General features: G+C 46.9%; 1 protein-coding gene across 1 annotated transcript in view; it reads left to right on the top strand.

Annotated features, from left to right (window-relative positions):
• Nucleotides 1-26610, top strand: part of LOC139050809 (uncharacterized) — a 45225-nt gene extending 18615 nt beyond the window's left edge. Inside the window, exons 2-5 of the mRNA XM_070527570.1 lie at nt 16775-17041; nt 20286-21257; nt 24413-24429; nt 26322-26610. Coding sequence (XP_070383671.1) covers nt 16883-17041; nt 20286-21257; nt 24413-24429; nt 26322-26610 — 1437 coding nt within the window. The 5' untranslated portion in view covers nt 16775-16882. The remainder of the gene's footprint in view (nt 1-16774; nt 17042-20285; nt 21258-24412; nt 24430-26321) is intronic.
• Nucleotides 26611-27016: the final 406 nt, after the last annotated feature.

Below are 27016 nucleotides of genomic sequence, written 5' to 3'. Positions count from 1 at the left end.
ACACGCTCAATTGCGATGCGGTCACCTCAAATACCTCGACTACAGGCTGTCGTGCAGCCATCCTATGACAAGCTGTCGATTCTCGAATATCAGATAAAATGTTCGTTCTTCAACTGTTGTGCTTACTAGTAATTACTATTTGTGTGATTCTTTCTTTTTCTTATCAGGAATGCTTATATATCATGTGCCCGTATTTATGAAAAAGCATTGGTTGAGTTACCGACGTCATATATATTGAGGTCTCATATTTTAATGCTACATCCGTTCATCTCTACGACGGGGTTTGTGCTTTGCGACCTGTTGCGATTGACGTTTAAGCACCATACTAAATCAGCGTAACCAAAACTGACGGGCGAAACAAGCGCCCGCTAGGACGAGTGCAGACGCGTGGCGGGGCTGGTAATCTCTTGGAGCAAATGATGCTTCACCTGAAGGCATGTAACCGTCACGGGTGCTGTTCACGCCTCATCATTCACTTCAATACAACAATGTCTTGTAGCTTGACCGTGAAAATTGGCCCTCCGAACTGTACAACGTGTCTCCCCGTAACGTGTCCGACGTCTTGTCTCGCGTTTCTGATGACAAATACCAGAATTGCGATGCAGCTGCGAGAGCTTTATTCTGGCGTTTTTGTGTTCCGGTTGAGAGCGAGCGGAAGAGTTAAAGGGACAAAGAGAGAGTTTCTTCTCTAGAGGCAACTGAGCGACAAATTCCGGTTAAGGTCACGTGAATGAATATTGAGCAAGCAAAGTGCGACGAACCCTCAGAGGTAGAGCATACGGAGAGTGAGGCCGTCGCCGGTCTACAAACATGGGCCACTCTGGAAAGCGTTCTTTGCAGGTACGAGATTGTTTCCAGCAGCCATGTGCAGGTCAAGGAGTCGATGTAGACCGTGCTCGTGCCTCTGTATATGGGCAAACAGCCGGAGTCATCCAAGGTGGACCCAGCTAGCGGGGCGGCCGAGCAAAGCAAGGACGCGACGATTCCAGATTCCACTGGTACTGTCAGGGAGGGCCTGGCTAAGGAAGAAGTTTTCACCGATGGCACAGGGCCATTTTCAGGCCTGTAGAGCGCCTCTAGGGGCGACCACCGAAATTGCAACCGAGGCTCGAGGCGGCGCTTCCTATCCAGTTCAGCCAGTGTGTTTGCCGCGCGTGCTGTTCTGTCGCTAGCGTTTCTTCGCGCGTCTTCGCGCACGTGTACTAGACGTACCAGGTTCAAACACGTGTTACAAGCTTTCCGCTTTGTTTCTTCGTTGTATAGCGCATTGAGCCGCTCAACCGCAGTGTTCGAGATATACTCGTTAAACGAATTTCGGTCGTTTTACGACACCGGCGGTGAATGGACTTCTGACCTGGCCTATGTGTCCGAACTGAGCGAACGCGTCTTGGAAGCCCATTTAGTTTCGCCGAACCGCCAGCAGCACAAAGGTTGGCTTTTCAAAGAATAAATATACATTCGACGTATCGAATGTACTCTACACCGTTGTCCATCCGTTGGCGAGGTGGTCCTCCTAAAAAACATATGCCTCTGCTCCTTGAAGCCTGGTCATTACAGGCAGCTCATCGCTCTTAAGAAGGTCGAGACAACAAGCGTCGTTCAAGCTCGCTGCGACTGCGCGCCAGGGTGAATAGCCGTTCTAGTTTATCAACAATGCAAGTGCTGTGTTATCAATGCGTCCATTTCACCAAACAACGCTCTAGTTTGCGTTGTGCAGTTCTCAGTGGCATTTTTGTTTAACAAAATTGAGGCTGAAACCAGTGTTGTCTTATTTTGGTCATCGCGTAAAAACAAAGCCACGCAAACACACTCACTTTATGCGGGAACGAAACAGTATGGTGAAGCAGAAACGCTATGCTAACTAGCTAAAGGAGGGTGCCCAGCTAAAGCTTTTTCTCATTCCGTCAGCTCATAAGAATATCAGGGTGGATGCACTACTTGTTCGTATTTTGTGTAAAATCTGCACATTCTTTTTTCTCTTTTTTTTGCTGAGTTGTAAGAGCAATAGTGACGCTTGATTTTGGTGTTATGATTGCGTGGACACACCGTGTGTGTTGCAATCACCATCTAACCCCCTTTTTTCATCGCATTGCTGGTGCAGTCGACTTAACTATTTGAAAGGATATTTATGTGAGTGCACGCATTTCGATACTTCAAGACAGTTTGAGCCAGAAGTGTCAACATGTGGCTGCCCTGCTGTTTGCCCTCCTTGAGGTGCAGACACCTTCCTGTACAGACAGGCCACGCAGATGAATGGCGCCAACTCAAGGCAAGTATATCTTCAGCTTACTGGTCATGGTGCACTGTGATCTCTTTTAAACGTGCCCTCTAAGTGCATGCATAGCAGCCTGTTATTATTTTATTACCATTAGACAGAGAAACTGGTCAAGCAACACGCCGCGTTGAGCTTGCATATCTCAGGTTTACTGGTTTCTATCTTTAAGCATTAACTTTCGAGGGTTTCAAAAGTGTTTCAAAAGTGAGGGATATGTGTTCTGAAAGAAACGTATAGAATAGGTTCATTCATGTGGCTTCAGCGTACAAAAATGAACACATGAATATCACTCTCTGCTCAACTAAACCTACTTCGAGTAGCTGAGTTCCATGACGCGAAATGTCTATGTGACAGCAGAAAAATGCTTTACGCTTTGCTGCAGTCAAATGGTTGAAAGATTTTCATTCAATGAAGCTTGAATGTTCAGGTGCAGCGCCTAGTTTCATTCGTCTATGTCTAGTCCCAAAGCAGGTTCTCTGTCATTTTTTTAGGAAGACCATTTCTTGTACACACTGCATATATAAATGCATAATATATTTCGAATATGTACACTGCTTTTTCTGGTATGTCGAATACATCTCAAAAGATCAAGTGACAGAGTACCTATCTTTAACCCCCAAAAAAGCTGGAAAGCTGCTCTCTTCGAAAGCTAAATGCAGATATTTGATATGACTAGCTCGCCTTTTAGTGGCACTCCTTTTAGCAAAAAATTTTTCCGGACTCTATCGATACAGCCACGCTACCTGATGACTGGCGTGCAGCAAGAGTTATCCCTGTTTTTAAGAAAGGCTCCCATTACAGATAGATAGTTATCGTCCCGTATCCCTGACTTCCCCTCCAGTATCCCTAACCCTAACAATAAAAATATTAGACAAGTGCTTGAGACGGATGTTATACCATGGGGCGTTGTGATTACATGCAAGGGTGCGCAATGGGATGTATTTGTTTAGCTCAGCAATTTTTGCAGCAAACATATTCCAGTTTGTCTGAACGCTACGGTTGTCGAAGTTGTTTAAAAACACGTTTAGAAAAGCAGATAATTCGGCGTTGATGGTGTCAAAATTTCCATTCGCGTACTTTCAAAAAGATTTGAATTTTTTACCGGTTTTGGGGCACAAAATATTTATGTAAGACGAAAGTGCCGCATGGTCGCTCAAGCCAGGTAAATGCGTGATGTCAGAAACTAGGACAGGCCGCGATGTTAATACAAAGTCAAGTGTGTTCTCGACGGATTCACTAGTTCGCGTGGGTTGAGTAACAAGTTGTGAAAGTAAAAACACAGAACACATGTCTAAGAACTCATTAGTTAATGACGAAAAAGGGTGTAAAGAGATTCAGTGTTCCATATTATATTCGGTAGATTAATATTGCCAAGCAAAAATAAAGGTAATGTAGGATGACGAGATGTAACAATGTTAATGATAGCATGCATCTCATTTACGAGATTAGATGAATAAGTGCGGGGGGCGGTAACAAACACCAACAATGATTATCTTCTGGCGATTTATTTCAATCATGGCCCAAACAGTTCCGAGGTCAGTATTGACATGAACACACTGAGATGGCAAATCTTTAGAAACGGCTAAGAGCACGCCGCCTCTCTGACACATTGTTCGGTCACAACGATACAGCGAAAAAATGATGCGCAGTTTGAAGAATTTCGTTATCTTGAATCCGTGAATGTAGCCACGTTTCGGTAAGCACAAAAATGTCGGCATTGGAAGTCTCTAAGATAGATGCTAAGGAAGTGCGCTTATTCATGATGCTTCTAATATTAGTAAAGAACACAGATACGGCGCAAGATTGTCGTTGCCATCCCCTCACGTTTTCCTAACTGGGCATGTGCTGGGAATTCATATGCCGGCCGTTATCTCGTGGTTCATATGGCGCATGCTCGTTGACGGTGTCTGTTTTTGACGGTAACTGTTTTTAGAGCGCAGCTCTTTGGCGTCCGTTCCTGGGTTTCGCGTCGTCGTCGGCGTTGTCGTCGGCCTCGTAACCAGCTCCGCCCCCCTTTCATCCCCCCAGCGCTAGCAGCGACCGACTGATACCGCTGGATGCCGCTGACGCCGCTAGAGAGTCAAGATAACGTGACTGCATAGAACACCGTCGCCGCCATGCAGAAAGAGGAGGAAAGGGTCCCCTCCCCCCAGTTCTTGTGTGGCGGATAGGGTGCACTTCAGTTGCCGACGCGCCGGTTATTTCACGTAGGCCCCGGCACGTCGACGAATACGTGACCACCTTCCCACGGCTAGACCTGGTTCTTAGCGCTGCGGAAGCGAGGGTATCATATTGTTTGTGTCGGCATCGGCGGCGTTGTCCCTGAAACCAACTCCGCAGCTGGGGTTGACTCACTATCGGCGTCAGCGGCATCAGTCAGTCGCTGCTTTAACCGTCCATCGATCCACACCGATGTTAGTAGTGGGGGACTTTAATGTTGACATAAAGACAAACAGCAATTTCCTAACACTTATGCGGGAGAACATCCCGTTCCTCTCGCTCGTAACGCGTCCCACGGCTGTGACACCCTCGCGAGGCACTTGTATAGATCTCGTCTTTGAGAATCAAGCATTGGTGTACCAAGTCGAACATATATCAGTCTATTTCTCCGCCCACAAAGCTTCCTTCATGACTGTCAAGAACTGTTAGTGGAGTCTTTGTTAAAGGAATACGTGTGAAAAATAAAAAAAAAATTCTGTGATAGCGCATACATGTGTTGCTCGATTTCTTTGCCTCAATCTATCGAAAAGGTGAAACAGCTTATTTGCTGCGCTCAAATTTCGCATTAGGAAGTAACGTAATCGTCGGTAATTTTTTTTATTCATTATCAGTTTGGTGCACCTTAACTGGAAAGGGCATGGTTGGGGCTGGCTTTTAGCGTACTCAATTAGTTTTTTTGCGGACATGGCGGGTGGCGGGCGAAAAATCTTCGGAGATAGAAAGATCCTTTTCTTTCAGCTTTACGCGCACGGAAAGTCCTTTGTCTTTCGTTTTCGTGCGGGCGAATAACTACAATTTGGCTATACTTACTGGGCATGTAGTGACTAATGCGATGAGGGCGTTCGATTGCTGCGTCAGGCAGGCTGTCGATTATGTCGGTTAGTGCCTCTCTTATTCGTGATTTGGACTCTTCCCACAATTTGCGAAAGTCACAGATGCCATGAAAAATGAGGTTATCGCGTCGCGATCTGTCCTCAAGTTCTTCAACGCACAGTAGTAAAGAGTCAAGCCGAGTTGTTTGGGCGTGTGCCGACACCTGAATGCCAGTAATTTCATCATCAAGATCGTCTGAAACATTTGTTTTTTCTTCAAGGTTGTCTAATCATTCCTGGATAGATTCCATTTTGGTCTCGATGTTCTTTTGACCGACCTTAATAGCCTTTGCGTCGTTAACCAACTCGGCCTGACCCTTAGAAAATTGCACAGAATGAGCCTGAAGGTATTTTAACAGCCGGAAAAGAACTTCCGTCTGCTCAGAAGGATTGGAGGGCAAATTCTGCAGCTCAAGTAATGCCTCAGTACGCGTAGTAGGACCCGGATTAGTTTCCACGTCACCTGAGTGCATTAACGGCAACGCCATAGAGAAACAATCTCCGACATTATCACAGAGCACTTGTTGGCACAGAAGCAATAGCAAAAATGGGGCCTCACTTAGCATAAAGCAGAAAGTTTTTACACACCTGTGAAGTGGAAAGGTGCGCTATATGAGCCATTGTGCTCCAACTGCTGCTTCCATGCCAACTAAATGGGCTGACGCTCGGACAGCCGCTTAAGTTGCCACTGCGATGTGACGACACAGTTGACGACGATGGTGTGCAGAAGGTTGGGCGCAGTAGTTGTAGAGGGTCGATGTGTAGATAGTTGCCGGTCTGTTGGTAGATTCTGGCCTTGCTTGATAGTAGCAGTGGTTGCGAAGGGCTTCCGTCAAGTTCGCCAGATGCTGACGGCTTGTTAAAGATCCTGCAGGACAAAATTGCCAAGGACGCCCCAAGCCTCCTGTGGAACAGGTATTCTGACGAAAAGAGAGCACATCTGCAGAATGTCAGTGCCATTCCCGACATTGAGAATCTGCTGTCCTAGAAGTACATTCAAATGTTAAGAAATATTTAGCGGGCAAATAGCTTTGTCAGACTACGAAAGAAGTTCCACCCGTGAAAGAACAAATGGCCAAAATAAAAATGCAGAGTGGATGAAAGAGGGGACAGGTCGACTGACGGCGTCGAACTTTCACCGAATTATTCATTGTGTGAAACCTGAAGGCTTAGTTCAAGGCATCTTGTACCCAAGATAGCAGGGCCACTCAAACCAGGTGATTCAAGACTGTATAGTCTGGAAAATGAGGACTTAACTGTGAATGCTTACAAAACTGTAATGCTTTTGTAAGACAAGGGCATTCAGGTATTAAAGACGGGGCTGAACGTTGATGCGGTCTATTCATTTGTGGCTGCCTCGCCAGACCGCGTAAAGGCGGAAATGATGTTGGGCTGCTTGAAGTGAAGTGCCCAGCCTTAAAAGCTGGGCAAGCTGTGCACGATACATGCATGGACAAAGCATTTCGCACTGAAGTTATTCATGGTGAAGTGGGTCTCAAGAGAACACACGCATGCTCCAAGCAAGTGCAAGGCCAGCTTGAGGTCACACAAAAGCCATGGTGTAATTTCATTATTTGGACCAATCACGCTGACCTTCATTAGTATGTGTCAGTGTAACGAATTTATTTTGAGGAGGCAATGTGGAAGAACATTGTTGAAGGCCTTCGCTATTTCTATAAGATGGCAGTCATACCAGATCTGTTGACTAAGCGTATAAGGCGGCCGGGTTTTTTATATACTACGGGCGTAGGCTATGCACCCTTTAAGAAATATCAAGAAGGGTTCTACTTTGCTCAGGAAAAGCAACCTTTGAAGCTAAAGTTGAGAAAGCCCAAGTAAGCAAACATCTCGCTCAAGATTCCAACCCATGTGTCGCACCTCGGTTCAGCAACGTCCTGCAAGCTCCTCAGTTTACACTGGTCCCTTCAAGGTCCTCAAGCGCTGTATCCTTGTAGTTCATGGATGTGAAAGCAACGTCTTTGTGCATCGCGTGAAGGCAGTCCTTTAAGGTCCGCATACACGGTATCCTTCTAGTTCATAGGCGCTTCACATAGTCTTGTGAAGCGAGCCCACCTTGACATCGATATCCCGCAAATCCACTGCCACTCACACAAGTAGCTCAGCAGCTACACCTTCCTCGCAAGAGGACAATAGAAAACGGTCCTTTTCAGAACAACCTACATGTCTGCTTCGGGCAGGGCACCGCGCGAGACATTTTCCGACCGTACCCTCATTGTCTGTTCGTGGCTTCAAAAATAAAAAAAATGTCTAGCTCAAAACAAGACAGAGTACATTGCAAATATGCCTGAATGTAAGCTCGGCATATGCGTTTTCATAGGGAGCCATGTAGTAGGTTTTGTGCTTGCCAGACCACCAGCGACAACGACGATATTTCGGAAAGTGCTGGCATGCAAGCTGTCTTGAGAGCCGCTAACACAGATTCCTACTGGCCCCCTAGCCTATACCCTGACACACAGAAGCTGTGCGACATCGTACCATTTTCATGACTGGCCCAGGTTGTTACTTTCACATTTATTTGCTGAAGTACGAATGCCGCAGTCTTTTATTAAATTTACTTTTACCCTCGGAGCCTTCCTACATTACAGAGTAAGGTGGGCACGTCACCGCAACGTGATATAGACAACATAAATACATCCATAATACATAAATAAAAAAATACAAATAAACCATGACACAACAGTATCAGCGATGGTATGAACACGAGTACAACATAAATAAATAAAATAGCAGTAACAAGCATTTAGCAATCAAATTCAGGAGTAATGAGATTAGTTGCGCCGTGTTTGGAGTGACAATAGTAATAGAAATAAAACAAAACAACAATAACGGAGATAGCAAAAAAAGCGAAAAGTTTGATTGTGGCAGTTTATTTTACAGAAGACTAAGAACATAAGCACGTTACGATGAGCGTGAAGTTTTGAAGAAATATTACTGGCGATGCGCACTAGGATGTATTTATATATGCAGTCGAATGGCCACAGTAGAAATGCCAGTGTGGTGCTCATAGGATCCCCATCACTGTCGTTTTGCTACTCCTACACATTACTGATGCCCCACACACAACTCGCCTTGAACACGTTGGTCCACCTAACAATGTTGACAACCGGCTACCAGCAAAATGCTCAGCATATAAATATTCCCATAGTGCATGGTATTTTATAATTTTTTGCATCAGACGCTTATATTTGGTCTGTTTCTCACTTATAGTCGTTGCCGTCCTTTTACTAGTTCACCACTGACACCCCAAGACCGTCCTTGAAAGCGATCGCTTGAGTGGCAATCTGCCCCATTGCTTTTCTTCCACACCCGAATTCCTCCTATTTTCCGGATCACCTTCATTGTTGCTGTTTCTTTGTCACACACACCAGCCAATCATCCTAAATGTTTTGCATGTGGAAATGTTGCCCGTCAGCAGTTACTCCAAGCACGACTTGCTGCACTAACGATTTAGTAGCTTTACAACTCTGATGACTTCTGCAATTCAAACCCGTGTCAGTTGCCGCTCATCCTCGTGTCATTACATGCACTTTCCTATAGCGTACCGATGCCACATTCCCCTTCATCCGTTATTGTTTCTTGAAGCGCACCCAATTTTTCATCATAAACCAGTTTTGAATTTTTTACAAGATGTCGATTTATTGCGCGTTATGAGACCACGATATCGTAGCACATCATCTCACGAGAGGCTGATGGTGCGATAGTAGCGACCTGTAGGGCACATGCCTCCGGGCCCTTGGGCTTAAGGGCCTTGGTGAGGCAGTAGTGCTACTTGTAGAGACATATTTTAGTGCACCACTCTCTTCGTAGTACATCGTTTTTCCACAACATATGCCATGTACCACCTCTGGTTTTATTACGAATATTTTTACGCCCTTTCCAATGAATATTTTTAGGCCTCTATACAACCGTGTTGCATAAATGTCTCGATATTAATTATTCGTTTACCAATCGCAGTCTATTCTAATAATCGTGGCAGTCTTTGACCACTTCTGGTCATTGCGCCAATAAACCCCAATCATTCTTATCATCATCATCATCATCATCATCATCATCACCACCACCACCACGTTTTTTTTTTCTGTGAACAATCAGGGTCGCGAATAATAACATGAAGAAATGGGGTACCATCGAAACACAAAGGACGCGCACACAAGGAAGAGGCGTTACACAGGGACGGACGCTGGACTTTCAACTGTGCTTTATTAGAATTTACATTGCCCCACATAACCTCCGACACATGTGCATCTTCAACTCCTCCCAAGGCATGTGCATAGAAACACCTCGAAGATGCATTACTGTGTGAAAACAGCCCACGCATGCGCAACTCCTACTCCAACCAAGACCTGTGCATGAATGTTGGTAAGAACCGCCTGCTCAGGTGCAAGTTTTGCCAGCCAGTTGCGACAGCGGCGGCAACCTTTGCTTGGAACGCCACCGTTACGCTCTAGCCTCGTCGCCATTGTGACTAAACCTGGTCGGTGGACCAACTATTGTTACTGAGCCCACCACCGCCCACCTGGTCGGCCGCGAGCGGGGGAGTGCCCGCGGGAACGTCTACTGATGCCTCTTCCCGCGCGCCGTTCGAGACGCAAGACAATATGCTACCGGCCGCGCTGCGGAGGTCAGCTCCGAGTTCTACGAAGTCCATGTGACGTCGGTTCCGGATCGTGAACCTGTCCTCTGTGCGTGGGGGGGAGGGAGGGAGGGGTGCGTGCGTGCGTGCGTGCGTGTGTGTTTGTGTGTGTGTGTGTGTGCGTGCGTGCGTGCGTGTGTGTGTGTGTGTGTGTGTGTTTGTGTGTGTGTGTCTCGGAGAGGGAGGGACCGAGTGTTTATAAACCGCTCTTGTGCAGATGCTCGAGGTGCTTTCTCAAGCAGTCATGTTAGACTGATGCACTTTTCTCTCGCAGTCATGTTAGACTGACGTACTTTCTCTCGCAGTCATGCAAGACTGAAAAGAAACCCATATTCCTCGTTCTCGATGAGAAGCAGTCCTTCCCTTCAACAACGTCCTCAGCGTGGATAAGTTGGGCGACGGCATGGGCCAGCTACCTTCTAATTGATGCCCGACTCCAATCTTGACAACAAGTTACGAACGGTGGGATTGAGCCCCCAATCCTGACAACTGGTGGCAGCCGTGGGATGGACTTTGCGACTTGGTGCTGTGTCTGCGCTGAGTGCTTGGTTCTTGCTTTGACTCTCTAGGCTTCATTTTGTCGTTTTTGTGTTTAGAACAGTAGCGAAGCTAGATTGTTGAGTGTTAGCTAGGTTGCGTTTTCCTAGCTATATTTAGCGAGCAGGACCAAGGCAGTAAAGCAGCAATCATGGAGTTAAGGAGACTGCTGAGAGACGAATTGTTGATTGTTGGTGAGGAACTAGGCCTAGATGTACGCAAGGCAATGCTAAAATCCGAATCATTGCAGCTAATTCCAGAACAGGCCAGTAAGGAAGAAATTGAAATGGGGTTGGAACTTCTGAAAAAAAGAGAAGAACGGGACAGAGAGAGAGAGGAACGCGAGTTAAGAAAAATGCAACTTCAAGTTCAAAGCAAACGTTTGGAGTTGTCTCAGGGAGGTGAAGGGGCTTTGGCACGATCAAGAGAGGCAGAATCATACCGCGTGGACAGGCTATTAAAGCCATTTGAGGTCGGGGCCGACATAGGCTTGTTCATAAGCAATTTTGAAAGGACCTGCGAGAAGATGAACTTCGGTCCGAGTACATGGCCACAGCGGTGGCTGTCTATGTTGCCGTCTGAGGCGGCGGAAGTAATGGCCAGGCTCAGTGCGGAAGATGCATATGATTATGCGACAGTTAAGGCTAGTCTACTGAAGAAATACCGCCTTTCAGCCGAAGCTTTTCGGCAAAGGTTTAGGAGCATAGGCAAGAAAGATAGCGAGGGGTATCCGGAGTTTGCATACGGCTTAAAGGCCAACCTAGTCGAGTGGCTGAAAAGCGCGGAAGCGTACGACAGCAGACACATGATCATTGAATGCATGTGTCTAGAGCAGTTTTACAAAAGCATCCCACCATCTGTGAAACTGTGGGTGCAAGACAGAGGAAATGTAAACACTGTGGAAAGGGCGGCGGAATTAGCCGAAGAGTACGCAACGCGTAGAAAACTGAACGCCGAGGACGGCAACTGGGACGGTCGAAATGGACCGTGTAAACCATTTCCGTTCAAAAAAGGTTCGCAGACTAGACTACCGGAGCCTGTAGACGTGGAGGAAAAGCCCCCAGAAAAGAGCGAGGAGAAATCAAACGGGGAAACACTACTAAAAGAGCAGAAAAAAAATTAGAATCTTTCAGACCAATCCGCTGTTATTAATGCCACAAACTGGGACATATAGCTGTAAACTGCGGGAAGCCTAGAGCAGTCTTCTCCTACGCGGAGGAAAAAGACGAGAATGTGGAACTTTTAAGCCCATATCTTCACGATCTGCAAGTTAATGGCAAACCATGCCGAGTGCTAGGAGACTCCACGATGGACATTGTCCGCCACGATGGACATTGTCCGCCACGATGGACATTGTCCATCCGCCTTACGTGACGGTAGATGACTTCACCGGAGAAGTAGCATGAATCAAACAGGTTGTAGAAGAACACGGCGTGTGTCTCCCCATGGCCAAAGTCAAAATCAGTGGACCAATCGGGGAACTAGTGAGCGAGGCTGCATTTTTGATCGCAAATTTTTGTCACTGCAGTACCATTACATTTTTTCGAATCGTTCAAATCAGTTACTGCGTGAAAAAGGGCTTAAACTGGGAGACGGCGTAGTACAGGCATTGACGCGAGGCCAAGCTCATAAAATCGCGTCCCTTTCGGCCGAAAATGCACAAGCTGCCCCAGCGGGAGTAGCAAAGGAGATAACTTCAATAACCAAATCCGAGCTAGGCTCGCGTGAGGAAAAAACAGTTGAGGAAAGCCTGCCAGCTTACCAGCTCAATGTGAGCGTATCGCTAAGGTGTCAAAGTTCACCCCTGCAGAAAGAGCCCGCTGATGCACTCGCAAGCGAGACAGAGTCGTTTTTATCACCGGCCTCAAAGAACTTTGATCAGCTCTTACGTGTGGACAGAGAGTCACTGGCAGCGGAGCGAATGAATGATGACAGCTTAGCTAAATTACACCACACAGCTAAAGAAGGCATTGCTAGGTGTAACGTGACGATACACGAGAGAGGAGCATTGTTGTATCGGCACTACAGAGATCGAAAGGGTAGGATTCTAGATCAATTAGTCGTACCTACTAAGTACAGGGAGGACCTTTTGAGTCTCCGTCATGGAAATGGGTGGTCCGGCCACCTAGGCATAAACAAATCAAAGGAAAGGTTGCTTATGCAACACTACTGGCCTGCTTGTTTCAAAGACGTAGAAAACTTTGTAAGATCATGCGACGCCTGCCAGCGCTCGGGTAAACCAGGAGAGACACTAAAAAAATTATGGGGTTTAACGTGCCAAAACCACTTTCTGATTATGAGGCACGCCGTAGTGGAGGACTCAGGAAATTTCGACCACCTGAGGATCTTTAACGTGCACCTAAGTCCAAGTACACGGGTGTTTTCGCATTTCGCCTCCGTCGAAATGCGGCCGCCATGGCCAGGATTCGATTCCGCGACCTCGTGCTCAGCAGCCTCACACCATAGCCACTGAGCAGCCTCGGCGGATAGGAGAGACATGGAAGGCTCCACTAAAGGTAGTGCCCTTAATAACAGAACCTTTCAGACGACTTGTGATAGACACAGTAGTGCCTCTACCAAAAACAAAATCGGGTTACAGGTACTTGTTTACCATGCTGTGTCCAGCTACAAAGTTTCCAGAAATAATCCCTCTGAAAGAGCGCTGCTAAATACATTTCAACTATAGATCTCCTGCGGGCGTACTGGCAAGTTCCCCTTTCAGAAAGTGCCAGCCGCTATGCCGCTTTCATCTCACCTGTAGGCACTTTTCGGCCGCTCGCCCTCAGCTTCGGGCTGAATAACGCGCCGTTTAGCTTCTCTAAGATAATGGATATTGTGCTAAAGGACTTGCGGGAGTTCGCCTTGCTATGTCTTGATGATGTAGCAATTTTTTCAGACAGCTGGGAAGAACACGTATCGCACCTCAAACAGGTCTTCTCACGGTTGAGGGAAGCCGGCTTAACGATGAAAGCAGAAAAGTGTAGGTTTCGTTGTTCGCAGGTTACTTATCTGGGCCATGTTGTAGGCCAGGGCACCAGACGGCCGGCCGAGCTGAAGATAGCTACGATTGGAGAATTTTCTCAGTCGCGCACGAAAACAGACCTTCGTTAATTTTTGGGACTTGTGGGGTATTATCAACGGTACATTCCGAATTACTCGCAAATGGCAAGGTCATTAACGGACGCCCTCCGAAAGGGACCACCGAGTAGCGTACACTGGGATAAGGACAAAGAGAACGCTTTCCAAAGTTTGAAAACGCTATTGGTTTCTCGTCCTGTGCTTCGCGCGCCAGACTACACAAAGGAATTCATAGTTCAATGCGACGCAAGTGACAGAGGTATGGGCGTGGTACTCAGTCAGGTCGGCGACGATAACGAGGAGCATCCTATCCTCCATTCCAGCCGTAAACTAAATGTAAGAGAGGAAGCCTACAGCGCTTCCGAGAAGGAATGCGCTTGTTTAGTTTGGGCCGCTCAGAAGTTGTCATGTTACTTGTACGGAGCAAAGTTCATCTTCGAGAACTACCATTGTCCTCTGACATGGCTCAATCAAATGTCACACAAAAATGGCCGCTCGCTCCGATGTAGTCTCACTCTCCAAGAGTCCAACTTCTCCGTTAGATATAAGAAGGGAAAGTTGCATAGCAATGCGGATGGTTTGAGCAGGCTAATTTGAATTCTGCGTTTAAGGGTCCCGCCTAAATTTTTGGGTTATTATTGTTAATTTTGTTAAGAGAAGAACATCCCCTCTCATTTAGCAGGATTTTCTCCATGATTGCTGATTTTGTCAGCACGAAATTGCTTCAAACGATGGCTTAGCGATATGCAGCATTTTTTTTATTTCTGCACTTATGTTTTCTTTGAAGCCTAGCGGGTCCAAAGTGAGATTCAAGTACGTCATCTCGGCGCGCAGCCGAGTTGTGGGGTTCGTTTTGCACTTGCCTGTCCTTGTTGGATGTTTTGGGGTGGTGACATCATTCCACAAGTGATCGCTGCGAGCCAAGGCATCAACCCCTGGCCACCAGCCGTTCTCTTCCTGCCCAGCTGTTGTCAGCGCTGGACAGTCGAGATTTTCCGGGCCATGGAGGCGCTGTTAAGAATGGCCTGCTCAGGTGCAAGTTTTGCCAGCCAGTTGCGACCGCGGCGGCAACCTTTGCTTGGAACGCCACCGTTACGCTCTAGCCTCGTCGCCATTGTGACTAAACCCGGTCGGTGGACCAGCTATTGTTACTGAGCCCACCACCGCCCACCTGGTCGGCCGCGAGCGGGGGAGTGCCCGCGGGAAAGTCTACTGATGCCTCTTCCCACGCGCCGTTCGAGACGCAAGAACCTGTGTGTGTGTGTGTGTGTGTGTGTGTGTGTGTGTTTGTGTGCGTGCGTGCGTGCGTGTGTGTGTGTGTGCGTGCGTGCGTGCGTGTGTGTGTGCGTGTGTGCGTGCGTGCGTGCGTGCGTGTGTGTGTTTGTGTGCGTGCGTGCGTGCGTGCGTGTGCGTGTGTGCGTGCGTGCGTGTGTGTGTGTGCGTGTGTGCGTGCGTGCGTGTGTGTGTGTGTGTTTGTGTTTGTGTGTGTGTGTGCGCGCGTTTGTGCGGGTGTGCGCGTGTGCGTTTGTGTGTAAGCCGTCCCGCGGAGAGGCGGCTTGTTTACGACGCCTGGACGAACGTTTCCGTCTCCTTGGAATCGAGGGGGGACCGAGTGTTTATAAACCGCTGTTGTGCAGATGCTCGAGGTACTTTCTCAAGCAGTCATGTTAGACTGATGCACTTTTCTCTCGCAGTCAGGTTAGACTGACGTACTTTCTCTCGCAGTCATGCTAGACTGATGTAGATACTATAAATAAACCCATATTCCTCGTTCTCGATGAGAAACAGTCCTTCCCTTCAACAACGTCCTCAGCGTGGATAAGTTGGGCGACGGCATGGGCCAGCTACCTTCTAATTCATGCCCCACTCCAATATTGACAACGAGTTACGAACGGTGGGATTGAGCCCCCAATCCAGACAATGTCAACATATTATTTATCATATTTTACCTACTCGAAGGTAAGCACTTATCACTGACAGAAATTTCTTTCTCATTTCCAATGTGAAAACCTTCTAAGATTTCGCGTTCGTATCTGGTCATGCCCTATCCTAAAATGGTCGCACGACCAAAAGATGGCGCACTTTTTTGCACTATTTGCAGCCGCGGTAATGAACAAACAAATCCCTTCCCTGGTCCCCGCTTAAGGAAAGGTTATGTTCTTGCAAGCGCTTATTAACGCACCTACCTGTCTGGCCTATATACTTTACCACAAGCCAACGAAATGGGGTAAAGAACACCGGTGTTGCACTTAATGAAGGGTGTCACGTGTTTAACTTTACAGGCCCCCTGGAATAATAACCAGGAATAATAGCAACACCGTTGTCGAAGCAGATTCATTATCTGTGTTTTCATCTTTTTTTTTTTACGACAGAAACACATTTTGTTGCTCTTTAGCGTAATTTCATGTCTTTTTGTCTTTATACTACTCTTCTTTTTGTAATAATGTGCCTCTTATTTGGAAACTTCGTAACCTGAGCATGTCTCTTTGTGCCATTATGTTGTATTTTCTTCTAGTTTGTATCCCACCATGTCAACCTTGTAATGGTGGTTGCAGTACCAATAAATAAAAATTGGGGGTCATTGTACTCAGTCAAGGAGGAATGTCAGCGAAGCTGTCGTTGTGCTCCCAAATTAAACCCCATTCCATGATATGAACGTGGTTGGACAGCAAAGGCGAACGCGTATATGAAACAAAACACCATTGATCGAGGCGCAGTCCAAAAAAGTAGTGCACGAAAGAAAACACGTCTGTTCGTTTGTGCCATTCAGCATACTCTTTAGTTTGTTAGCTTAATGAAACTTGGAAAGACTAGAGTTTTATTCTAGCAGAAACACGTGGGGCTGCCCGTTTCCCTTCTGCAGAAGTAGACAGAAATTCCACAACCTTTACAACCTCACTGTGGCATACCTAATTAAGAAGAGTTAATGAAACTCGACGTAATGATACAGTCATCTCAGCGGCCAATTGTCATATAATTTTCTGAGATAGTTATGATAAAACAAGTGTGACGATACGTATGCACACACATTCTCGCATTACCTGTTATTAACTTCGTAAGCATTTCTATGCCTACCCTGGCGTGGCGAAAGCGCTGTGAGCAGGACGCTGAAAATGCTCCGCCTTTTTCCTGGCACAGGCATTCCTGCTGGCAAGTTCACATGCAACATCGCAGACTCTCGCCCAGCTTTATCGAGTCCCAACAGAAAGACTGGTCATCAAAAACGGCACATCTGGCAGCGCCGTCATGGTGGGGACGCCACAGGTGCTTGGATTCCTGTCATCATCGACCACGGCGTCATCGACCCTGGAACCCATAAATTCGGCACCACATCCGTCGATCTTCAGTGGGCGCGAAAGCGCTGTGAGCAGGAAACTGAAAATGTTCCGTCTTTTCCTGGTACAGGTTAGTTATGGCTGTACCATACGCACTGACGACAGGTTTCTTGTTCTCTTGCCGTGCCTATGTACGCGTTTCAACTATGCCGATAACTGCTATTGTTCATGTATGCTGCTTATTTGCGGCGATGTTCCGGACGCTAATCGAGTGGCAAATAGACATTATATCTCATTTAGAGGCCACATAAAGGACGCTAGGGAACTTTGGTGATCGTTTAAATAATATACAGGCAAACTTATAAGAGTTGCAGATGAGAACAGATGAAACTGAAAGCATACGTATAGCTGTAACTGGTGAACAGGATGCGCTTACACGGCATCAAACGAGACTTGAAGGTGTAGAATATGGAAGCCGGAGGTCCAATTTAATTGTCTTTAGCATACAACAAGATCCTAACGAATCGGAGTCGGACTTGCGTAAGAAGGTTATCCATTACCTGTTTCCTGCTAAATTGGGTGTGCAGTGTTCACCGTACTTCCAATTCATAGATTGGGGAAGCCTTCTTCTAAACATCCAGTCATATTGCACTTTCAGGACTACAGGGAAAAACAAGCAGTCTGGAGCAACATCTCTTAGCTCAAAGGAGAAAACTTAAGAATTGATAATGATTACTGCGCTGAAACTTTATGCACGCAAACATATTTGGCAAGGTGCTAAACTCGAAAAAAAGGCCGGAAGTAAGGTTTCCCTCGTTTACGTCACGCTGAAGAGTAATGGGCAATATTATGTATGGGATGACGTTTTAAATTCCCAAAGATTGATTGGGTGGAACACCGCATCTTTATCAAAAAGTTTGTGGCCGGATCTGTTCGAAGTGCGGTTGGTTTCTCTCAATGCAAGAAGCATTGTGAACAAGACAGAAACATTTGAAGAATGTTTGCTCTCTTTGGATCCGCACGCGTGTGTGATAACCAAAACCTGGCTACATGAACTACTCATAACGATTGCATCGTACCACCAGGTTATCAGTTATATCAACGGGACAGGAAGTCTAGAGGGAATGGTGCCGCGATTGTGATTAAATACGGCGTCGATGTTGTCATCGAAAGGCAGATTGCTGAACATCAATGATGATGATGATGATGATGATGAAAAACTTTATTGAAAATGCCCGGCGATTTGGGTGGGGTGGGGCCATAAGCACCCCAGCCTAGGTGACGGCCTCGAGTCCTTGGACCCGGGCGGCTTCCTCGGCGTGCCGGACGGCCCACAGTTGATCGGCGAGGTCGTGGCTGAGCAGGGCCGCCTCCCAACGCGCCCCTCGGTCCGAGACTGCCATTTCTATCCCGTTCGTCGGAGACTCCTGCTGCTGGCTACCGGCGCATGCCCACAGCATGTGCTGCAGCGTCGCTCTGGCTCCGCACGCTTTACAGGCGTCGGACGGATATATGTCGGGGTAGCAGAGGTGAAGGATCACCGGGTTAGGATATGTGTGTGTCTGCAATTGCCTCCAGGCAACCGCCTGTTTCTTGTTTAGATTGGCGTGCGGTGGTGGGTATTTACATCTGTTCAATCTGTAGTGTTGCGTGATGTCTCTGAAAGTGGTCATGCGATCCCCCCACGTCCACTCCTGCATCACTCTCGCGGTGGGCGAGACGTCGGGATTGCCGGCGGGCGCCGCGGCTCGGCATGTAAGTCCTCGAGCCGTGGCGTGGGCCGTCTCGTTTCCCGAGAGCGGAGGGTCCGTGTGGGCGGGGGTCCATACGAGGAAACGGTCGTTTTTGCGGCAAATATTGCCCTGTTGAATTTGGAGAATGTGGGCCGCTTCCCGGGAGATCCGGCCGCTAGCATAGTTGCGTATCGCTGCCTGCGAGTCGCTGATTATCACCTCGGCATCCATGGTGGCCACCGCGAGGGCTATCGCTGCTTCCTCGGCCGCCTCCGTCTCTTCCGTGCGTATCGTCGCGCTCGCGACGCAAGTTCCGCTATGGTCCGTGACTGCAACCGCGAAACCACGCCGCCGCTCGTAACGGGCCGCATCTACGTAGACAGTTTCTTTGTTGCTGCCGTATTTCTTTTGTAAATCCCGCGCGCGCCTGTTGCGCCGGCCGGCGTGCTGAACATCAAAGCCTTTTTTTTTGCCTTTTTTTTAATTAAAGTGAAGGAAACTATGTTTCACCTGTGTGCAGTTTATCGTACTCCGGATACTGACGACAGCTTTTTGAATATACTGTACGATCAATTGCTAATGTTACGAAACAAAAATCTGATTTTAACTAGTCACTTTAATTTGCCGCTCATAAATTGGAATAATTTGTCTTTGTAAACGAGGGATGCTATTTTGGACATTATGCTTGCGCTTGATCTTGATCAGAGAGTTACTGAATGTGAAAATTATTTAAAATAATTTATGGGGTTTTACGTGCCAAAACCACGATCTGTTGATGAGACACGACGTAGTGGGAGACTCCGGAAATTTTGACCTCCTGGGATTCTTTAACGTGCGCCTAAATCGCGTGTTTCCGCATTTCGCCCCCATCGAAATGGGGCCGCCGTGGCTCGAATTCGATCCCGCCACCTCGTGCTCGGCAGCCCAATAGTTACTGAATGTACTCGCGACACATCAATTCTTGGCTTTCCGTTCATTAGCGAAGCGTTTAGAGGAGGAGTTGTTACACTTGACCCTGGCATATCTGACCATAGGTTAATTTGCTTTTCTTGGAAGGTTAAAAATAAACGAATGCATGCGTTCAATGTCGCTTCGATTAAAGAATATAGCAGAGCTGATGACGTTTCCATTATTGACTACATAGATGGGAACCTTGGAATTATAGGTGATGATGTGGAAAGCTCTTGACAACGATTTCCTAAAATACTTAGGCCCTGCTCTAAAAATTTGGGTCCAGACAGGAAAATATTTAAAAGACGGCAACATCCTTAGATTACGCGTGAAATCATGCACACTAAGCGTAGAATAAAAAGATATCGCAAGGAGCATGGGACGTTAACACCAGTGTTTAAGGAAATTAAATATGACCTAAGTCAGCTGCGTCAGGGGAAAATATTTTTCGCCGACTTTAGCAGCATTTCTGAAGACTGATCCACAGAAATTTTGGTTTCACTTGAGTAAGCCTAAAGATGAGATTAATAGAATAAGAATTAGCGACACGATTACCACGGATGCTACTGAAATAGCGGATAGTTTTAATCAGCAGTTTTATGGGATTTTGGAGCATTGGATGAATATTGTGGGCCCGGCAGCAAGCTAGCGATGGCCCGTGCTAACGTTCCACGCTTCTTCCTGGTGCAGTTCCTTGGACTTTGGAGCTTGCAGCTTCTGGAGCCTTCCAGCTTTCGTGCCTCGTGCCCAGAGTCTGTCGCCGGGTTAGGTCCAGGCGCAAGACTTCCGATCTACGGGCGTATTGCGGCGGATCCAGTGGAGCCGTACTGGGCTTCAAATCACCGGCTTACCAACAGCACATCGCGGTCCACGCACTTTGTACACGGCCGCCGACTATATCTGCAAGCATCGTGGCATTCACTGAGTCATCCAAACACCGGAACCACCCCTGTGCATCCTGCGCATGCGTGGAATTTTGTTAAAAAGCTGCGCCCGAGCAACGCGCCCTTCAGTGGGCCCGGCAGCAAGCTAGCGATGGCCCGTGCTAACGTTCTACGCTTCTTCCTGGTGCAGTTCCTTGGACTTTGGAGCTTGCAGCTCCTGGAGCCTTCCAGCTTCAGTGCCTCGTGCCCAGAGTCTGTCGCCGGGTTAGGTCCAGGCGCAAGACTTCCGATCTACGGGCGTATTGCGGCGGATCCAGTGGAGCCGTACTGGGCTTCAAATCACCGGCTTACCAACAGCACATCGCGGTCCGCGCACTTTGTACACGGCCGCCGACTATATCTGCAAGCATCGTGGCATTCACCGAGTCATCCAAACACCGGAACCACCCCTGTGCATCCTGCGCATGCGTGGAATTTTGTTAAAAAGCTGCGCCCGAGCAACGCGCCCTTCAGTGGGCCCGGCAGCAAGCTAGCGATGGCCCGTGCTAACGTTCCACGCTTCTTCCTGGTGCAGGTAACGAACTCTTATTGCCTTTACGCAAAACCTAGTAGCCACCGTGCACTTCTTGTGCTGCCGGGCCCACGGCGCTTTTGTTCCATTGTGTGTGATTGTGCGCATATGCTGTTCAAACTTCTCATGCTAGCTGGTGATATCGAATCTAACCCCGGCCCCGACAAAGAGATTAATGTATTGAAAGAACTGCAATCTGGACAGACGGTAATGCTCGAACAGCTAAAGTCTATTGAAAAAAAACTAGTTGATCATGATAAGACGTTCTGTGAAATTAAAACACGGCTAGACAAAATTGAGACAGCTTGTGCTGGTATTGATGACATGCAAATTGAATTAGGCAGACTACATGAGATAAGCACTGAAAATACGGCACAGATAGGTGTACTGTCTGCCCGGATAAACGATGCTGAAAATAGATCTAGAAGAAATAACCTTGTTTTTTACAGCATCGCCGATAAACCTAAAGAATCATGGTCTGATTCTGAGAAAGTTATTATTGCACATTGTAGACAACATTTAGATGTACAAATAGAACCGGGTGATATTGAACGTGCTCATCGCATTGGGTCTTTCCAAACTGGAAAGTCCAGGCCTATAATTGTGAGGTTCGCTCACTTTAAAAGCAAAGATCTTATCCTTTCTTCGGCTCGTAAGTTCAAAGGTACCTGCTATGCCGTTGCACAAGATCTCGCCCCAAGCACGCGCCTTGCCCAGAAACGCCTCATCGAGTTTGGAAGGGCCCGTAAACTGCGGTTCAAGTTGCGGCATGAAAAGCTTATGATAGGTGAAAAAACCTACTAATTCGACCACACTACTAACCAGGTCATTGAGGAACGCCTTTAGCCATCATTGAGACCAAAATGTACACCGCAACCACAGAACTGTCAGCCTTTATCATTCCTGCTCGCTAACATTCGAAGTGTTGTTCCCAAGCGTCATGCACTGTGCAGTCTAATAGGCTCATCTTCTTGCGATGTCTTACTACTAACAGAAACATGGCTTAACACATCAATCGATGATACCGAAATTCTCCCTTACCTCTCGCATTTTGACATTTTTCGGAAAGATAGACCCGATAACTCGCGCGGTGGGGGTGTATTAATCGCCACTAAGCGTAACCTACATTGTTCACTTGTAAACCTCTCTTCACAACTGGAAATGATTTGGATTCGATGCATTGCCACACACCCGCACATTCTGATTGGTATTTGCTATCGGTCCCCTAGTACCGACAGTTCTTTCACGCCTTCACTTCATGAAGCCTTAAATACATTAACAAAAACATATCCTAACAGTCCTGTCCTTCTGTTTGGCGATTTTAATTTTCCAACTATTGATTGGTCCGATCCTGCCTCTACATTATCTAAATCCAGCCCCGGTAGTGACTTCTTAAACACGTGTATGACATTCGGCTTAACGCAGCTCGTCACTGACTCAACACGCGTCACTGCTCACTCGTCCAACGTTTTAGATCTTGTATTAACAACTCACCCTGATAACTTTACCCCTGTCACCTTATTGCGCGGTTTGAGCGACCACCTGACAGTACATGTTTCGTTTCGTTGCAACGTACTAAAGAAACAAAAAAAAATGGCTGTGGCTTAGGTAAGGTTAAGCCCAGGATGCGAAGCATATTAGCCTTTATTTTAGTTGTTGAACCACTGTTTAGCCTGGTGAACTGCTGTTGCTTGGCTATATTTGGTTCGGCTAGACGAAGAAACAACTCATGCATTACTTCTTCGCCTTCAAGAGTGGAACGCGACAGCGTTCCCGTCGACCCGCCAAGGGGTGTAAGACAATGGGCTACAGGGCAGCGACTACGCGCCCCGCATTGGACGCGGTGAGCGTCGAGCAAAGCAGCGTTCGGCGCGGCAACGAAATGTGCGCCTGAGCAAGAGACGCACGCCTTAGAAACAGCGCGTTTCTAAGGCAACACCGCATTCACTAGAGGCGCTTTTGTACCGCTTTGAAGCGTTGTACTCGTGGCTCAGTGGTAGCGTCTCCGTCCCACACTCCGGAGACCCTGGTTCGATTCCCACCCAGCCCGTCTTGCAAGAGTTGAGCCAAAGCCACTTCTCCTCTGTCGTGACGTCACGGTGTCACGTGATTTCATGGTCACCGCCGCGCCTGAGGAGCTGGGTTGAGCCCTCGTAATATGCTTCGCATAAAATCGGAAAACACTTACACTATATGATAAAGGGGACTATGTCAGCATGAACCGAGAATTATCTGAGTACTTCGACACGTTCGCCGCTAACTTTCAACTAAATTCTCTCAAGTCGAACTGGCTGCTTTTCAAATCAGAGATGCATCGCCTTATACGTCTTTACATCCCCACCATTACAATAACAGAAAGAACAACATCACCATGGTTTAATGTATCCCTCAAACGACTAAACAATAAGCAAAAACGGTTGTTTCGACAAGCCAAACGATCTAATTCTTCTTGCACATGGCAAAAGTATTACGCAGTCGAGAAAGAATATGACAAGTTAACCTCTCAAACTAAACACAAGTTTCTTTCTACCACTTTACCAGCTATGCTACAAACTAACCCGAAGCGTTTTTGGAAAACTATTAATCCTAATCAGCGAAATGAGATATCACTTATCAATAGCTCCGGACTTCCGATCCCAGAGACTGAGGCTGCGGATCTTCTTAACAGAACATTTAGTTCAGTCTTTACTAATGAATTACTTGATGGCTTGCCCGATCCACCGTACTTCACATATCCGCTCATGCAAAATATCACATTCAATCCCATCGGCATTGTCAAAGTAATTGAATCATTGAAGAACTCTCTACAGCAGTAGACGGTATCAATGCCAAAGTTCTAAAAAATACTAAACATGTCTGTAGCCTGTTTTTATCACTCATATTCCAGGATTCGCTTAACAGCGCTTCCATTCCACATGACTGGCAGGTGGGCAAGGTCATCCCAGTCTTCAAGAAAGGAAGCCGATCATCACCGAGTAACTACCGTCCTATTTCCATAACAAGCGTGTCTTGTAAAATAATGGAACATATTTTATACTCGCATATTGCTAACTTCCTAACATCCGTCAATTTTTTTCACCCAAGTCAACACGGTTTCCGCAAAAATTATTCCTGTGACACTCAACTTGCTCTTTTTTTGCACGATTTACATTTAAACCTAGATCGTAACATCCCGACTGACGCAATATTTTTAGATTTCGAAAAAGCATTCGATAAGGTCCCTCATGGTCGTCTCTTAATAAAGTTATCGCGTCTTAACATTCCTCCTTGTGTTCTAAGCTGGATTCGAGGGTTTTTAACTAACCGTGAACAATTCGTATACGCTAACTCACACTCTTCAACCTTAACACCCGTGCTTTCAGGCGTACCTCAAGGTACCGTACTTGGTCCCCTCCTTTTCTTAATATACATCAATGACCTACCTTGTAACATTTCTTCTCATATCCGACTCTTCGCTGATGATTGTGTGGTTTACCGAGCAGTTACTAACCCCAGCGACCATTTGGCGTTACAAAATGACCTATCGCGCATACAAAACTGGTGTACCACCTGGCTCATGTCATTAAATGTAGCTAAAACCGTGTTAATGTCTATTCATCGTCGTCGTAACTACGTTGTCCCTAATTATAGCATCAATAACACGCAGATTGCAACAACGAATTCATTCAAATATCTTGGTGTGTACATCTCGCGTGACTTAACTTGGACCTGTCATGTTAACCACATAATAAACTCTGCTAATCGTACTCTAGGTTATCTGCGCCGTAACCTCTTCCTCGCTCCTCCCTCTATTAAACAGCTTGCTTTTCTAACCTTTGTGCGGCCTAAGCTTGAGTATGCCGAAGCTATTTTTGACCCCCACCACAATAACCTTATTAATGCCCTCGAGTCGGTTCAGAACCGCACGACACGATTTATCCTGTCAACTTATTCATACAATACAAGCATCTCGGCACTAAAAGCCCAAATAAACCTACCCTCTCTAGCCTCACGCCGTAGAATAGCCCGTCTTAATCTTTTTCATAAATTCTTTCATTCCTTGCCTCTTGACAACCCGTACATAAAAAGAGCACATCGCATTGCCCGCACCAGTCACTCTAATACAGTATATCCCCCACAAGCCCATACCGTTACTTTTCAGCAATCATTTTTTATCCGCACAACACGAGACTGGAATGGCCTGCCCGCCGAAGTTGCCACTATCATCGACCCACTTGCATTCAAGCGACTCATCGGAAATATCCCTTTGTAATTTGTAGTATCTCTTTGTCACTAACTCCCCACTCCCTCATGTAATGTCTCAACAGAGACCTTTGAGGAAATGAATAAATAAATAAATAAATAAATAAATAAATGAAATAAAACCAACGGCTGCTACAGAGGATGGCATTGAAATAACTCGAGAGTGTATGCTTGCAATGTTGTTCAAGCTTGACACTAAATAATCTGCCGGACCCATCGGTCTCCCTATTTTATTTCTGAGCCGATATGCTGAACAAATGCCAGGGTTTCTCACAGATATATTTAAACTATCATTATCAAGTGGAGTAATACCTTCACATTGGAAAATAGCGCGTGTGATTCGTACTAGTCGTTGCAAAATGTTGGAGCATATCATTGCCGGTTACTTGCTAAAATTCCTGAATGATCACAATCTTTTTTCTGACAATCAGCACGGGTTTAGGCAGAGGTTGTCCACAGTTACTCAGACTGTTTTATCTGTAGGCAAATTTGTGCTTGAGGTGTGCTTGATATGTCCGGGCAAACAGACTTGGTTTTCTTTGACTTCAGCAAGGCTTTTGTTAAGGTTCCACGCGGCAAACTTTTATACAGGATGGGATGCGTGGGTGTGCCTTTTCGCACCATGCGCTTTTGACTGCATGACTACATGACTGCATGACTACATGACATGACATGACTGACTACATGACATGACTGCATGACTACATTGATGACCACCTCAGAGTTCATGCTTCGCATGTAGATAACTTCAGGGTATCGAGAACGATAATCAACTACTAGTAGATAGTTGTGTCGCTGGTGCATAAACAAGTCCATTCCTACTTCTTGCCACGGTTGTTCTGGAGTCTTCGTTACGACCAAAGGCTCTCTTCTTTCCGCTCTTGTGACTGCACACTGTATGCAGCGAATGACTCTATCACGTATTTGCTGCGAAAGTCCATACCACCAAACGGAATCCTTCGCCCTTAGTCGGCATCGGCTAATTCCCTGGTGGCCTTCATGGATAAGTTCGAGCGTATCCTTTTGCAGCAATGCTGGGATGACAAAGCGATTGCCTTTTAGCAGGATGCCGTTGCACAGAGAGATCACATCGATGGCTCCAGTACTTCTTGAGGTGCCCTGGAAGCCTGTTCCGACGAGGCCAGCCTTGAGTGCAGTATTTGACGAGCAGGTTGCATTCCCAGTCCAGTTCTTGGCGCCTGCGAACCTCATCTACCGTAACCAGCTTCGTGTCTGTGACCGTAGCAACTTGAAATTCAACAAACTCCTCTACCACATCCACCACACTGATCGACGGCTTCTCATGCGGAGCCCTTGAAAGAGTATCCGCAGTGGCTAGCTGTTTGCCAGGAATGTAGACCACGCTAAACTGGTAGCGCATAAGCTTGATGCGAAACCTTTGAATACGTGGGCGCATCGTGTCCAAGTCAGCGTTTCCAAGTAGTCTTACCAGCGGCTGGTGATCGGTTTCTACCGTGAAGTTTAGGCTATGCATATATTGGTCAAAACGGTACACTGCCTATGCTACCGCCAACGCTTCTTTCTCTGTTTGGCTGTAGCGCTGTTCCGCTTCAGTAACCGACCTGGATGCGAACGCTACCGCGCGTCGCTCGCCTGGTGGTTGTTCCTGCAGAAGAACCGTGCCCAATCCAAATGAGCTCGCGTCGCATGAGACAATGGTATTACGACCGGGATGATACTTAGCGACGCACAGGTCCAAGGTG

This window comes from Dermacentor albipictus, chromosome 10, assembly GCF_038994185.2.
Source record: "Dermacentor albipictus isolate Rhodes 1998 colony chromosome 10, USDA_Dalb.pri_finalv2, whole genome shotgun sequence".
Lineage (NCBI taxonomy): Eukaryota > Metazoa > Arthropoda > Arachnida > Ixodida > Ixodidae > Dermacentor > Dermacentor albipictus.
The sequence above is the reverse complement of the archived record's forward strand: the minus strand, read 5'-3'. Positions and strand labels throughout refer to the sequence as shown.